This window comes from Morus notabilis, unplaced genomic scaffold (genome assembly GCF_000414095.1).
Source record: "Morus notabilis unplaced genomic scaffold, ASM41409v2 Scaffold582, whole genome shotgun sequence".
In the NCBI taxonomy this organism is placed as follows: domain Eukaryota; kingdom Viridiplantae; phylum Streptophyta; class Magnoliopsida; order Rosales; family Moraceae; genus Morus; species Morus notabilis.
In genome coordinates, this window is record NW_010365281.1 from 225,759 (window position 1) to 240,701 (window position 14,943).

The 14,943-nt window shown below is 34.3% G+C and overlaps 1 protein-coding gene across 1 annotated transcript; it reads left to right on the forward strand.

Moving 5' to 3' along the window:
• Positions 1–5,996: 5,996 nt before the first annotated feature.
• On the forward strand, positions 5,997–8,336 carry LOC21391011 (pentatricopeptide repeat-containing protein At3g12770). The gene has a single exon (XM_024171956.1). The coding sequence runs from the start codon at positions 6,096–6,098 to the stop codon at positions 8,334–8,336; it is 2,241 nt and encodes a 746-aa protein (XP_024027724.1). The 5' UTR covers positions 5,997–6,095.
• The last annotated feature ends 6,607 nt before the right edge of the window (positions 8,337–14,943 follow it).

A 14,943-nucleotide genomic window follows, 5' to 3' on the forward strand; every position in this document is an offset into this window, starting at 1 on the left:
TTTCTAATTTTAGCTCAAATTCAAATCTAAATAAAGTCATACTTTACTTTCTTTTTGAATTTGATTGGAAAACTTGTCAAACAAGTAAACCGGAAATCTTGGAGAGCAAGTAATTGAATCCCAGTGGGATTCGACCTGTGTCACACACCCCCTACACCTCCCTGTGCCTGAGCGTGTGACCTCTTATGGTCCTACCACAGTGTGTTTTAAAATTAATTAAATTAAATAATCACATTTTATTTATTTTGAGTGATGTTAAATCCTGATAATTCATCTTGTCTCGCAAATATTACAAGGATGACACGGTGACTCATGGACCTACAATTTCAAGTTCTAATTAATAATTAATTAAACTCTTAAACTAATTAATTAATTCTATTAATTCTAACAGTTACTCCACTAAAAACCTCTAATTGCACTCTCAAAATTATAGACATTTATTTACTTCTAAGAACTTGAAGTGTCCATTTGATACAGTCACTACATATAGATTAATCCTCAATATATAATTCATAATCAGAACTAGGAAAAATTCGTTAACCTCTTTAATTACATCTTTATCCTTGAGTATAGTCAAGAAACACATTCATAAATACAAGCTCGTTACTTATTCAAGTACCGAATCAACCCTCAAATGAATTATTTTTGCTACTTCTTCAAAGAAGAAGGAATGGATTCCATCTCGTATATTAACATTATCAGTTATCCATTTTGTCATGTTTTCAAGATACAAGGAATAGATTTAAGATCTCAAAATCTATGCTAAGTAAGTAAAAAAACATGAATTCGTAAATGGGAGTTTACTAATAACTCAGGATTAAGATCATTCTATATATGACCAATGATAGACTCAAATTTGATTCCTATACTTAACAGAAATTATCAAAAAATCAAATTGTGTATGTGTCTCAGTTCTACAAAATCTCATTATGCATAATACACTCATTCAATATCTCTCTATATTAATGATGCGGATAGCATCATTCCATTCTTAATGGGAATGACATGCATTAGTAATGTTTTAATTCAAGATTTCGTAACTTTAATTAAATTCATTAGGAACATTATTTTGATTATTATCCTTAAATATTATCCTCTCGTATATAACACTGATTAACGCCCAAAAGTGATGTTCACAAGCGGTCAATTATAGCACAAAGGGCGGTCGTATCCACAGAGAGGTAACAAAATAAACAAGAAAGATTAGCAGAATCAGAGCGTTAGAGAAAAAAAAACAAGTAAATTAAAGAAAAAGAAAAGTTTGAGAGATTTTTGTTGCAAATAAAATAAAAAGGAGAAAATTTGTATGAAGAAAATTAAGTAGTAAAAAGGGTAAGGTGTCGAGAATCCCTAATGTTTCATTCACCAATTCAAGTTTTTGATTCACAAAATAAAATGATCGAATAAATTAAATCTCTATGTTGACTCCAAAAATATTATTATTACGAGTTATTAATCGACAATATATCAATTTGACAATATTACAGTAAAAGACAATTTGTGAAATAATTTGAATGACAAAATAGTGCATGACAGAATTACATAAAAAAAGCGTGACTGAACTTATATAAAAATTGGCACATAATATTTTGAAAAATAAATGAAAGATATATGAGATTTAATTCATTTAGATATTGAACATTACAGCATAAGGAATCAAAAGCCCGAATTGGGTCACTAATAAAAGTTCATCTCTAACATCACCAAGAGAACTCTAGCCTAGCTTACAAAACATTCTCACAAGTTCTAGAGAGAAAATATGAGAGTGACAGCAGGACGATAGAAAACTGAATATTAAAAGTTTACAAAAAACTTAGGCTAACCCTCTTATTTATAGTGTTCAGAGGTTGCCTGTCAAATAATGAAACAAATAATTAAAAAAAAATTACAAAAGAAAAGGAAACAAAATAAAATTACACATAAATTAGGAGAAATTAGATATATGATTTGAGGAGGAAATCTGATAATTTGCTCTGATTTTTGGGGAAGAAATTCGAACTCAGCACAAAAGAGGACACGTGTCGCATTACGATTGGAAGAAAGGGGGCAACTCACCACGTGTCGCGTTCAAAGTGGAAGACGCTGGCAGTTGGAGACAACTGGGACTGCTCAGACATCTGGCGTTCGTGGAGTGGGCGGACGGAGCTGGCATCGCAGGCGTGGGACCCACGGTGAAGAGAGCTTTGGACACGTTGGAGATCGCGCGGAAGAAGAATGCGCGCGCTGGGATGTTTGCGTGCTGGCCACATGTGAGATTACAAGAAGAAACGGGCACGGATTTCCGCACTCTGGTGGGGCCCACGGCACTGATGTTGGCTCGGCTAAGCTGCTCGACTCTCTCTCTCTCTCTCTCTTTAATTGGCTCGTGTGGCTTGGCTGAAAAGTTTGGCTCAGTTGGAGGATTTCTTTTATGGCTTCTTCTTATGTAGCTTTTTACACTCCTTTTCATTTGTAATAATTAAGCAAAATCTAGACAAATTTTAATTAAAAATATTATGAATAAAAATAATAGAATTGTCTAATTAAAGCTTAAATATTTTAATATTATATACGTCAAAAGCAGTATTTAGGATGCATTTTCATGCACTTATCAAACACTTATATACAATATTTAAGGTCACATATATAATTGCACAATTTTCAATGATATTCATAAAATACTCAATAATACATGTACATAAATAGTGAATAAACTATTTTATTAATTAAATAATAAATATCCTTATTACATCTCATGTTTTAAAGACACTATTCCTAACACTATTCATTAGAGAATTAATGATACTCAATGATAAAAATGTAAGTAGAAGGATGAACGGATTTCACTAAACACTAATTATGAAATATTTATGAATGATCGATCTATATGAAGTGGTCATATCAAATGAACGTTTAACATATATAAATAAATGTGTAGAATATTGAGAGTGCAATTCTAAATTTATAATGGAATAACTTTGGAATTAATAAATAATTAAATAATTCAAGAGTTTGATTAATTATTAGTTTTATTATAGCTTAATATTATAGATTTATAAATCCTCACATCATCATTGTAATTTCTAAAAAACACTAAGAATATAATTGAAAATTTAGAAATATGGACTCCTATATTAAGTTAGTTAATAATAATTAATTGTGAATTAATTAGATATTAAATTTTGTGATTATTTTATAAGTAATTTGGAATACACATGTAGAGGGAACACACATGTGGTGTACACGCCCAATATAGGAGGAATCTCAAAAGATTTAGTTGTTTGCACTTTAAGTTATCCAATTTATTTGTTAGACAAATTATGCCCTTGGAATTCAAATAAGTTTGAAATTTGACTTTGAATATGTATTTAAATTTAAATCAAAATTGGACAACAAGATAAAGATAGAATTTTATCCTCTACCTAGAGCACCAGTTGGCACCACACAATGTGTCAGACCTAGTATTGACTGAATTTCATAAGTAGTGGGAGAGAGAAATTGTTTCAAAGTTAAATGTGAATTTTACCTTGATTTAATTGTAGAACATAATTTTGACTCTAAAATGTCTAGTTTGGGCAAATTTTACTAGAGTAAAAAAGAGAAGAAAATTTCGTCTATTCTGAACTCCACCTCGTAGATGTTTTGATGTTGGTGGAAGATATATTAGTTGAGTGACCATTCCCTTTTTATTCCAAGTTGTTCCCACACACAAGCTTCGTGGAATCAAGGTGTAGACGAGAAAGGTTCAAGGTGATATAAGGAACATGAGCATTGGATTATTCGTGGTTAAAGACTCAAGTTATCATTCTAAGCGGTCGCTAGGTAAAATAATTAATTAGAATAATTTTTTGTGGTCAAACACTCAAGTTATTCAGCAAAAAATTACAAAAATTCTTCCCGAATTATCTGCCTTATAACGCTTTGTTTATTGATATTCAAAACTTACTATCTGTTCACTCTAAGCAATGAAGTGTTTACACAAAGCCCCATCCATTAAATATTTAACGGAAATTAAAATTTAATTAGTTATTTTAGAAGTATTTTGATAACTCTATAGTTTAAAATTTAATCTGAATTTAATTTAACTTTTATTTATGTAACATTCATTAAATTGAATGTAAGTTACAAATTTGCAAGTGTATGTATGTTGTTTTATGCCCTAACATCTCAGTAAACTTTTTTTTTTTTTTTTTTTTTTGAAATTCTCAGCCATCTCCATGTGTGTTTACGTAGTTTATGGTAGCTTTTGTTTCAGTTGTTTAATTTTCTAATTTTAAGAAAAGATTGTCCGAGTACGGCTTGGTTTATGCCCGTTACGTGTTTGTTAAAATGCTTATGTGGTGAAAATAAGCATTTTAACATGGCTACTTTCTTGACTGGAATCTGTTTTAGTGGGCATTTCCATCGAAACGTTCTGGTTCAGTTTTGCATTTGATTTGTGAGTCTTGGCTTTTTGATGGAGGAAAATTAATAAATTATAGTCTTGGCTTGGACCATGGGTTGAAGGATGCAAATGTAAACATAAGAAGTAATAAACGGAAGGGATTATCTCTTTTACAAAGAAAATATAATTTAGCAGCTTCTTTTACTAAACTCTTAAAGAGTAACATAATGAAATATTGTTCTTCGAATTTCAAAATATCTGGTAGTAGACAGAGCTTGAAGTTTGGTTTGTTATTATTGTTCTATAAATGTTATTTGATTCTTGAAACAAGAAAGGATATAACTTTACTACCAGTTATGAACACGACATGAAAAGTAAATTAAGAAAACAGAGGGGAAATTAACTAAATACGTAACTTTTTGGCTGCTAGGAAAGTTCTTTTTTACAATTTTTCTATACTATCCCAATTGATTGTGTCCTAAGTCTGCATTCTAGTTAGTAATGTATCTGCATTCCACCAAGTGAACCTTTGTAACAACTGCTTCACTTTTGTTTTTCTTACTGATCCGCACTAACAAGCATTTAAATTCTCTTGGACATTTTTTGTTTTGTTTTTGTTTTTTGTTTTTTGTTTTTTTAGTTTCTTTCCTTCTTGGAAATATGGAAAACATGGAAGTCTGAGTGAGAACTTTCACCCACTACGATTATCAATGCATAATGCTTAACATGATTGACATTGTTTGTGTAATACATGAAAGTGATTTAACACCTTGCTCTTTGGGGAGTCTATTGGTTTTGTTGGAGCTAAAGGCCTTCTGCTCGGTGTCCTATGAATTTCGCTTCTTGAGTAAACTTAGCAATGGTTTTGTCATCAAGTTTATGGAATGTTGGTTTTTCATAAGTTAACGACTTTGGTTCCAAGGTTGGTTCCGTTGGTACACCATTTTGTATGATTTGGTAGTTTAGCTCATTAAAATTAACTCTCATGATTGCTATTTTCTGATGAAACTCGTATCTTGAGTTGCTGTGCTTTATTATATTTAACTCTGTACACTTTCTGAACGTGTAATTCATCGAATACGAACTTTGCTTCTTTCCTAAGTCAGGTGCTTCATCCAACTTCAGGTTGTCCATCTTCTCTGTTTCGCATCATTTTTGAAGTTAGTGCTTATTATGTTTATGATCTTCCTTTCTATTCTTGTTTCAGTTTAATGAACTCTCAAGCTTGCTTTTTATTGTGTTTATGATTTACTTACCTCGTAAACCTTTAATAGACACTGAGAATATGCCAATTGGATTTCAGAGCACATGCAAGAAATAATATTTTTAATTTTTTTTAACTTTTTGGCAAGCTAACTGTAGTTTTAATTTGCGACATGTACTTTATGAAAAAAAGAAAGAAAGAAAAAAAAAGGGAGATTTAAATTATGTAGTTTATCTCATGAATGAAATATTCACGTTTACAACTTTACAAAACAAGCTAAATTTTACTTTTATTGTATATCATTTAAAAGATGTGGTGCTTCTTTGTGAGTTGCAGGGTCATCTCATTTGGAGAATGTGGTTGTGTGAAACATGGATGGATGGACCATAATTAATGATCTCCTCTGGGAATGGGTGGCTGATGGCTGGATTTATGGAAAGATGCCCAAATTTGAAGACATTGGTCATTTATTGGGTTGTTTTAGAGGCAAAACCCATGAAGAATGTTAAATCTTGACCAACTTCACGCATGGCTTTGAGTCTTTCTCTCATCAAAGAAATCCGTTACCCTTCTTCCATTTTAACTTACCTGTTTTTCCCACTCTCCAATTTCAGACCGTTATTTTCACGAACCTTAACATCCTTTGAATTTCCAGCGTTCCTATTCTCCTCTATCAATCAATATTCTTCTTCACCTCTCCACATATACCCTTCTTGCAACCATGGAAGGCTCTACTATTGCTACGGAGACATCTCATTCTATGCATATCTCCTTGGTAGTTCGACCCACAAAAAGCATCTGGATCAAATCCATGCTCAGTTGCTCATCTCGGGTCTGCAACAAAACGGTTTCTTGATTACGAAATTGGTGAATGTAAGCTCGGATATCGGATGCAATTTTTATGCCCGCAAGTTGTTCGATGAATTTACTGACCCTGATGTGTTTTTGTGGAATGCAATTGTTAGAGGTTATTCGAAACACAATATGTTTGGAGATGCTCTTGAAATGTACTCTAGGATGCAAGCAATGGGGGTTAGCCCGGATGCTTTTACTTTTCCGCACGTGCTCAAAGCTTGCAGTGGATTACAGGCACTTGAATTTGGTCGCCGGGTACATGGGCAGACATTCAGATATCGGTCTGCTTGTGATGCGTTTGTGCAAAACAGTCTTGTGGCGTTTTATGCGAAATGTTGTCAAATAGGTCGTGCTAGGATGGTGTTTGAAAGGTTATGTGACAGGTCGATTGTTTCATGGACTTCTATAATTTCTGGCTACGCGCAGAATGGGGAGCCTATGGAGGCTTTGAGAATTTTCAGTCAGATGAGACGATCAAACGTCAAGATAGATTGGATTGCACTTGTAAGTGTTCTTAGGGCTTACACTGATGTAGAAGATTTGGAACAAGGGAAGGCTATCCATGGTTGTTTAATTAAGTTGGGTCTTGAATCTGAAACTGACTTGCTCATTTCGCTCACAGCCATGTATGCAAAAGGTGGGCAAGTCACGGTTGCCAGGTCGTTTTTTGATCAGATGGAAGAACCGGGTTTAATATTGTGTAACGCCATGATTTCTGGTTATGCAAAAAATGGTCACGCCGACGAAGCTGTGGAGCTATTCCGAAAGATGATAGCTAAGAACATAAGAACAGATTCCATCACTTTGAGATCTGCTATTTTGGGTGTTGCCCAAGTGGGTTCTCTAGAACTCGCAAAATGGATTGATGATTATGTGAGTAGGACAGAGTATAAAACTGATATTTTTGTTAACACAGCCCTAATTGATATGTATGCCAAGTGTGGAGACATTGATTTTGCTCGTGAAGTGTTTGATAGAACACCTGATAAAGATGTTTTTGTCTGGAGTGCAATGATTGTTGGCTATGGACTGCATGGCCGAGGACGAGAAGCAATTGATACTTACTACGCTATGGAGCAAGCTGGAGTTCTTCCTAATGATGTCACCTTCCTTGCGGTTCTCACAGCCTGCAACCACTCGGGGCTTGTGGAAGAAGGATGGAAGCTTTTCCACTGCATGAAAGACTACGCTATTGAGCCCCAAAACCAGCATTATTCTTGTGTTGTTGATCTACTTGGACGTGCAGGCTACGTGGAAAAAGCTTATCATTTCATCATGAAGATGCCAATCGAACCCGGTGCAAGTGTATGGGGAGCGATTCTGAATGCGTGCATGATTCACCGCCATGTGAAAATTGGAGAATATGCTGCAGAGAAGCTTTTTTCCTTAGACCGGTCTAACACTGGGTACTACGTGCAACTTTCAAATATATATGCCTCAGCTCGTATGTGGGATTGTGTTGCAAAGACACGAGCAGTGATGAAGAGGAAAGGGCTAAGTAAGGATCTTGGCTATAGTGCAATTGAGATCAATGGAAAGCTACAAGGATTTCGTGTGGGAGATAAATCGCACCCGAGGTCTCGGAAGATTTTTGAGGAGCTTGAGAATCTAGAGAGGGGGTTGAAGGAGGCAGGATTCGTGCCACATACTGAGTCCGTTCTACATGACTTGAACTATGAAGAAAAGGAGGAGACCCTTTGTAATCATAGTGAGAGGATAGCCATTGCTTATGGCCTTATTAGTACTGCTCCAGGTACAACACTCAGAATAACCAAAAATCTTAGGGCATGTGTGAATTGTCATTCAGCAACTAAGCTTATTTCCAGGCTTGTCAATAGAGAGATAGTCGTTAGAGATGCTAATCGTTTCCATCATTTCAAGGATGGATTTTGTTCTTGTGGAGATTATTGGTGAGATGGAAGTATAATCATTCCAATATAAATATGTAGTATTATTTTCCGTACATTGCCAAAAACATTATTTGGTTACAAGGGATACAACTTGTAAAGAGAAATAGTGAGTTTTTTTTTTATTATTTTTCTTTTTGGAGGAAGAGAACTACAGAAAATGAAAATTCAGAAGTCAAACAAATCTCAACAAAAACATTTTGTAGTGAGAATAATCGGACTGGCTTGTGACTAATATGTTTGCCAACGTTATGATCGGCGAGAAAAGTTGGGTAAACCTGATCATTATAGTGAAAAGAATTACCAAGAAGAGTCTTAAGTTGATTATTAATTTTCTTGGTCGACACAAAATGATACTATAGAAGAAGGATAACATATGGTGCCTCTAAGCGCCTTTATTTAAATGCACAGCGGCAACAACAGTAATAGGCTAATAGTGGTGGTATTGATAATATATAGTAGTAATAGTAGTGGTAATAGAAATAGAATATTAGTGATGATGACAGTGTTATTGATTTTTTTTAAGTGACGTTTGGATCATGGATTCAGAACCATAGCTCATGATTTTGATTTTTTAAATTTAAATTTTTTGTGAGTGAAAAATACTGTAACGAACTAAGAACCATGATACAGAACCAGAACATAACTCTCAAAACAAACGGAGTATTAGTGATTGAGCAATGAGAAAAAAAATATTATATATATACATGCTATTTTTTACTTCTAAAATCTTGGGATATGATCGCTAACGCGATTACTTTAGTTGTATCAATAATGCTCGTTTCACTAATAATAAATACAATATATATTTTTTTGAAAATAGTGAATATTGAGTATGTTTGTTTCACAACTCAATTAAGAACTTGAGTTGTGTATGTGAAAGAAAAACACTGTACTAAGAAAGTTGAATTTGATTTTTGTGGGAGGAAACACTGTAAGAATATAAATTGAGTTGTTACTTGAGTTGTCATGTTCACATCATGTTTACTCTCAATTTGAGAATGTTTATTGACATAGGTCAACACAATATTATGTATATATAATTTTTTTTAAGTTTAGAATTTGAGTTTTGTTATTGTAAAAAGTTATCAGAAAACGTAATATCTAACTTTTTTGTTACAATTTAAGGCCCCGTTCACTTCACTAATTCGAGTTTAGAATTCGAGTTTTGCTACAGTAAAAAGCTCTCACAAATAATCACATCTAGCTTTTTTACTACAGTAAAAAGCTCTCACATAAAATCACATCTCAACTCGAATTATAAACTCGAATTAGCGAAGTGAACGGGCCCTAAGTCACATCTTAACTCAAATCAGCGAACTATACTTACTGTAAATAGATTATGGCGAGTAAAAGATTGGCATTATTGTTTTTTACAGTTTTTCTTACGCTTTTCTCATTATTATTATTATTATTATTATTTTGCGTAAAAAGCAAAATAAATTTATCAAGCACTCGTCCGTTTGGTTGGAGGATTCGTTTCCTGATTCGAATCATGGTTCATAGTTCGCTACAGTATTTTCTCTCACAACAAACACACGTAAATAAAAAATGATTCTAATCCCATGATTTTAATTCATAAACCAAACGGGCTCATTTGATTATTTATCAATTTATATGAAACTCTTGTTCCCCTTAAGAATCTTGGAAGTTTGGAGGTGCAAACGGGTTTCAACAAGAACTAGTTGAAAATTTGAAATCACGTCGCACGTGAGAATCCCTGGTAAATGTTGTACTTTTTCTATTCCCTTCACTGGTTGATTGACAAGTTCACTGGCATCATGATCTGGAGCAGTATATGTAATTGATGCCACTAGACCTGGTGCTCGTTGTAAAGGCTACGAACCTTACAACGGGATATAACTTTGTTGGAATTGATTCTGATCGAGATAGTGATGGATGATCCGGCCCCTGCCTGACGGCAGCGTGATCCGCTTGACCGAAGCAAAACCAAAGCCCTCCTCTCCACCCATGGCGGCGGAACCAAGCCTCCTCCGACGGTGACTGATGCGAACACATACTTCGCAGTGATCTGCTTCTCCCTCGCCGCACCGTTCTCTCTATTGCATGATGAAATCCTCTGTTCCCCGCCGACGTGAGTTCTTCTGGCTCCATCCCTGATTTCCCCCTCTATTCTGGGTTCTTTGGTTTCAACTTGCAATAGAAAGCTTCTAATTAGCCAAAAAAAAAAAAAAAAATTGTGGATTCGAGCTCCACGATTGGTGATGCAGATCACATTTAGGAAATAAATCCGCGTCTAATAGCTAGGGCAACTACTAATAATTCAATTGGGTATATGATTTTGGCGTACATTAAAATTTACGAACTACAACTTGCATGCAATCACGTATCCTACTTGGAGTAGGAGTTGGAGATATATGCGATTCGGTTAAGTTCATGTCACTGAATTTATTTATTTATTTATTATTGATCAATGTTTTTTGAAAATTTTAAATATCTAAGTAATGATAATCTGAATACGTTAGAAGTAAACAATTATTAGCCATTCTGATGTGCCCAAGTAGCTAGCTCGGAGAAACCCGAACTATCATTCTCTTTCAAAAAGAGAAAAAGCTCTCCTCCTTTGATGAGATCCTTGGCATAATTTCATTAAATATATAAATATCGTTGATACTTGATAAATAAACATTCCTTCAGAGCATGACAAAAAAGCATTCCTTCAAGCGCCGACGTTTCAGGTCTCTCTTAAAAGAAAAGGAGAAAAGAAATATTAAAAAAAAAAAACAAACAAACGCACGCGCATACACGTACACAAAAAAGTTGACAAGAAAAAGGGCAACAATTTGTACACTTGGAAAGTCTTACTAGACAATCTCATATGTTCGTTTCAAAGCGAGGAGTCAAAATTTAGGTGACGTTTGGTAAGAAGATCTGTACTCTGATTTGAATAATAATTTATAATTCGTTACGGTATTTTATCTCATAAAAAATATACGTAAATCAAAAATAATTATAATCTCATGATTCTAATTCATAAACTAAAAGTTTTCTTGTATTCTTAAATAGATAGAGTGGCGATGGTAAGAAGTAGTCACAACCCTGGAATGAAAGGTTGAATATGGAGCGGTGGAGAGTGGAAGTGGAAGAATTGGAAGGCAGAAGTGTTGTCTTATAGGCCTGGTTACTTCTATTTCAAACGGGGATATGATGCAGACATTATATATAATATATTCAAATATATATATAATTCTCAAACAGTGTGCATGTAATCACGTATAGGACTAGGAGTCTAGGAGATATGTGCGGCTAGGCTAGTAACGTTGTGGGAAACGTTTAGGAGAGTTTAATTCATATCACTGTTTTGTTACTTTTTCAGTTCTAGGTCATAATTTTTGTAAATAATACTCTGAATAAGTCATAACTAATTAATTAGTGGCCATTCTCATATGACCTTTAATTTTATCTGCATGAACTTGAAAGAAGCCTAAACTGAGCTCTTTTTTTATTTGTTTTCTTTATCTTACTTTTTCTTTTTAAAGAATTCCTTTCAAGTTAAAATATTAAAAACATAACGACAATGTCTTTTGATTTTAATGTCGCTTTCATTTCAGAGATTTGACATGATGTCATTTTATTTCTTAATTACAAGAATATAGATGTTTTGCGACCAAAAAATTAGTCGCAAAAATATGGAATTTGGTCATCAGAAACCAAAATATTTTGGTCACATTTGGTCGCAAAAACTCAGTCGCAGAAAGTTTTTGTGGCTAAATGTTATTTGGTCGCAAATTGTTTCGCTACCAAATTTGACAGTAGGAATTGTGACCATTTTTTTTATTGCAAAAAGATTTTGGTAACTAAAACTGATGTTTTATTGCGACAAAAATTTAGTTGTCAAAAATATACAATTTGGTCACAAGTAATTCGGTGACCAAAGATTTGGTTTCAAACACGAAGGACACGTTTACTTTGAAAGGAAAATGGGAAGTAAGGAGTGGTTTACTTTCTCATCTAATAATGTATTTATTTACAAAATTAGTAATTGAGATTTAGTAGGCCCCATATAATATGGGTAATGAGGAAAATGAATACCAATTTTTGCAACATCTTTAGTATTGATTCCTTGTTCAAGGGAATGAATGCTAAATTAATTTATTTAACCTTAATGAATTACTATATAATCAATGATTATTTAATTGTGTAAAAGCACATTTTGGTTATTACATTCATAATATTACTATTCTAAATTTTACTAAACATAAGAAAGAGAATAGAGATGTTTCTCATTACACCATATAATAATCAAATAAACACAAGAAAAGTGTAATGACTGAGAAAATTCTAGACTTTAAATAATATAATTTATTTATTTAAGCTAAGAATTTTCCTAGAAAATATTATGTTATATTGTGAATGAAGGATTTATAGAATTAATATCTGTATTTCTAAATTCTGTAGTAGATTTCATGTTAAGTTCATATTCTTGATCTTGTAAATTCGATCGATAAATTCTCACCGTACTGTAAGGCAGAATAATTTTCAGTACAAGTATAGTTTGAGAATCTTAATATCAAGAATCTCCAAGCACAACCCGATGTTAGCAGCGTATAAAAAAATGCACTGACATTTTAAAAGAAGAGAAAATCCTTAATTGCCAAACAGCTAGGTTAAAGTCACAAGATAAATACCCATAGTAGAAGGGTACAATGTGAGCTCGGGAGTTGACACCGTCAGAAACAACGTCATTCCCGGGATTTAATGCAGAAAAGTTAAATTTATAATTTGTTCAGTCTAGAAATAATTTCAAGACTTGAAACAGTTCAAGATATTATACGAGTGAGAATTTAATGTGATCTCAAAGCAGTCGAGGATTTAACAGTTGAACTATAAATAAGCAGTAGAAAAGGAACCGTCAGAAATGGAAACGAATTCCTGTCAGCTAAAGTTGTGTCCCTACCATCAGGTGTCCTTGGCCCGACGTCGCAATGAGAAGTTAAGTCCACGTTTCTATGGTCCCTTTGCTATCACTGCCCGAGTTGGTCCTGTGGCATACCATCTTTGCCTACCAAAGGAGGCTGCCATTCATCCGGTATTTCACATTTCCCAGCTGCGCCGCACTGTTGGCCATGGCCAGGGTATGTCTATGATCCCACCCGAGTTGACAGGTTATTTGGAATTGCGCATCACACCAGAGGCTTTACTAGGCGTGCACCAACATGTGGCAGGGGGTATTCTGAGTCTGAGGTTTTAATCCGTTGGGAGCATCTTCCGGCACATGATGCGACTTGGGAGTCCTATGAGGCCATCGATTGCCAGTTTCCTCATTTCTACCTTGAGGACAAGGTGCGTCTTTGGGGCGGGGGTAATGATAAGCCTCCTTTGCGTTTTACCTATGTGCGGAGGAGAGTTCGTGAGAGGAATGTGGCAGGAGTAGGGGAAGGCAGTGGAGATGCGAGTCAGGGAGGTAATTCTTAGAGGAGTGATGAGCTGGCAAGTCCGGGGGGTGGGGGGTGATGAAGCGGATAGCTAGTAGTTAGTTGGTTAGGCTGTGTTGCTAAGGGGAAGTTAGTTACTAGAAAGAGGAATAATATAAATAGTTTAGATAAGGCATGAGAAGGATTCATTCGATCATTCTCAGAACTTCTTAGACAAGTTTGGATAGGGAGTGCAAGGGGTCACTCAAACACCCTCATACCCAAACCTGTGATTCTGTAATTTCCGCTATTAATAACAGTGATCAAGCCTGTAATTTGGCTTGTTGTGCATAAATCTCGTGCTGTCTTGTTTTAAACTGTTCTTGATTTTCTTTACGAGCTTATCAGTACATCAGCCAAATATTGAAAAAATAAGTATGGATTGGAAAAAATCAGGTAATAAATCTTTAATAAATCTTTCCCTTATATTTTATTTAAATCACAAAAGTTTTTAAAAGAGTCATGTTAGGAGGTTACAACTTACAAACAAGTTGTCAGCCCAAATCATATTTATTGAGATCTCTAAATAAAACCCTCATTACTTAATAAAACCGTCATTTATTGAGATCTCTAAATGAATTTTCTTTTGGTCATCAACACACATTCATTACAAGCTACATATCTGACTCAAAATAAACGTTTCATCAATTAGTAAAAATTGAAGTAACCATTAAAAGAAATTTTAACAGAATCGGGTAATTAACATTATCAAGCTATAAAAAGGAAGACAATCAATCAACAGATGAGGTATTACCAACCCTGGGATTGATATTGGTCAGCTAGTAAATTCCAAAAGCAAAAATATAAGAATTTGGTTACTATATGTCTAATGAAAGCAAACAAGTCAAAGTACGTGTATATATCTTTATATACATGTATATAATTAGATTTTTCTTTGCTACATATTGAAAGAAAAGTACATGTCGCAAGGTAAAAAGGGCAACTAGTTTGAATCCTTTTCCATAAAAAATGCAGACGCGGGATGGGCGTGCAAAGAAAACTAACCGCTGGAAAAACTCTCCTCTCAGAAAATGGCAGCTATATGTATAACACGACATTCTACATACAAACACTCTCTCTGTCAACCGAAACAAAAGTAAAAACCACCGTCCAGAGGCGGCGCCACCATCATTCTCCGGCAACCCGTCATTTAAAATACAACAGTGTCCACAAAACCAT

What these genes read in the sequence shown, in the direction of transcription:
- LOC21391011 (XM_024171956.1), top strand. Translation starts at nt 6,096, where the DNA reads ATGGCTTTGAGTCTTTCTCTCATCAAAGAAATCCGTTACCCTTCTTCC.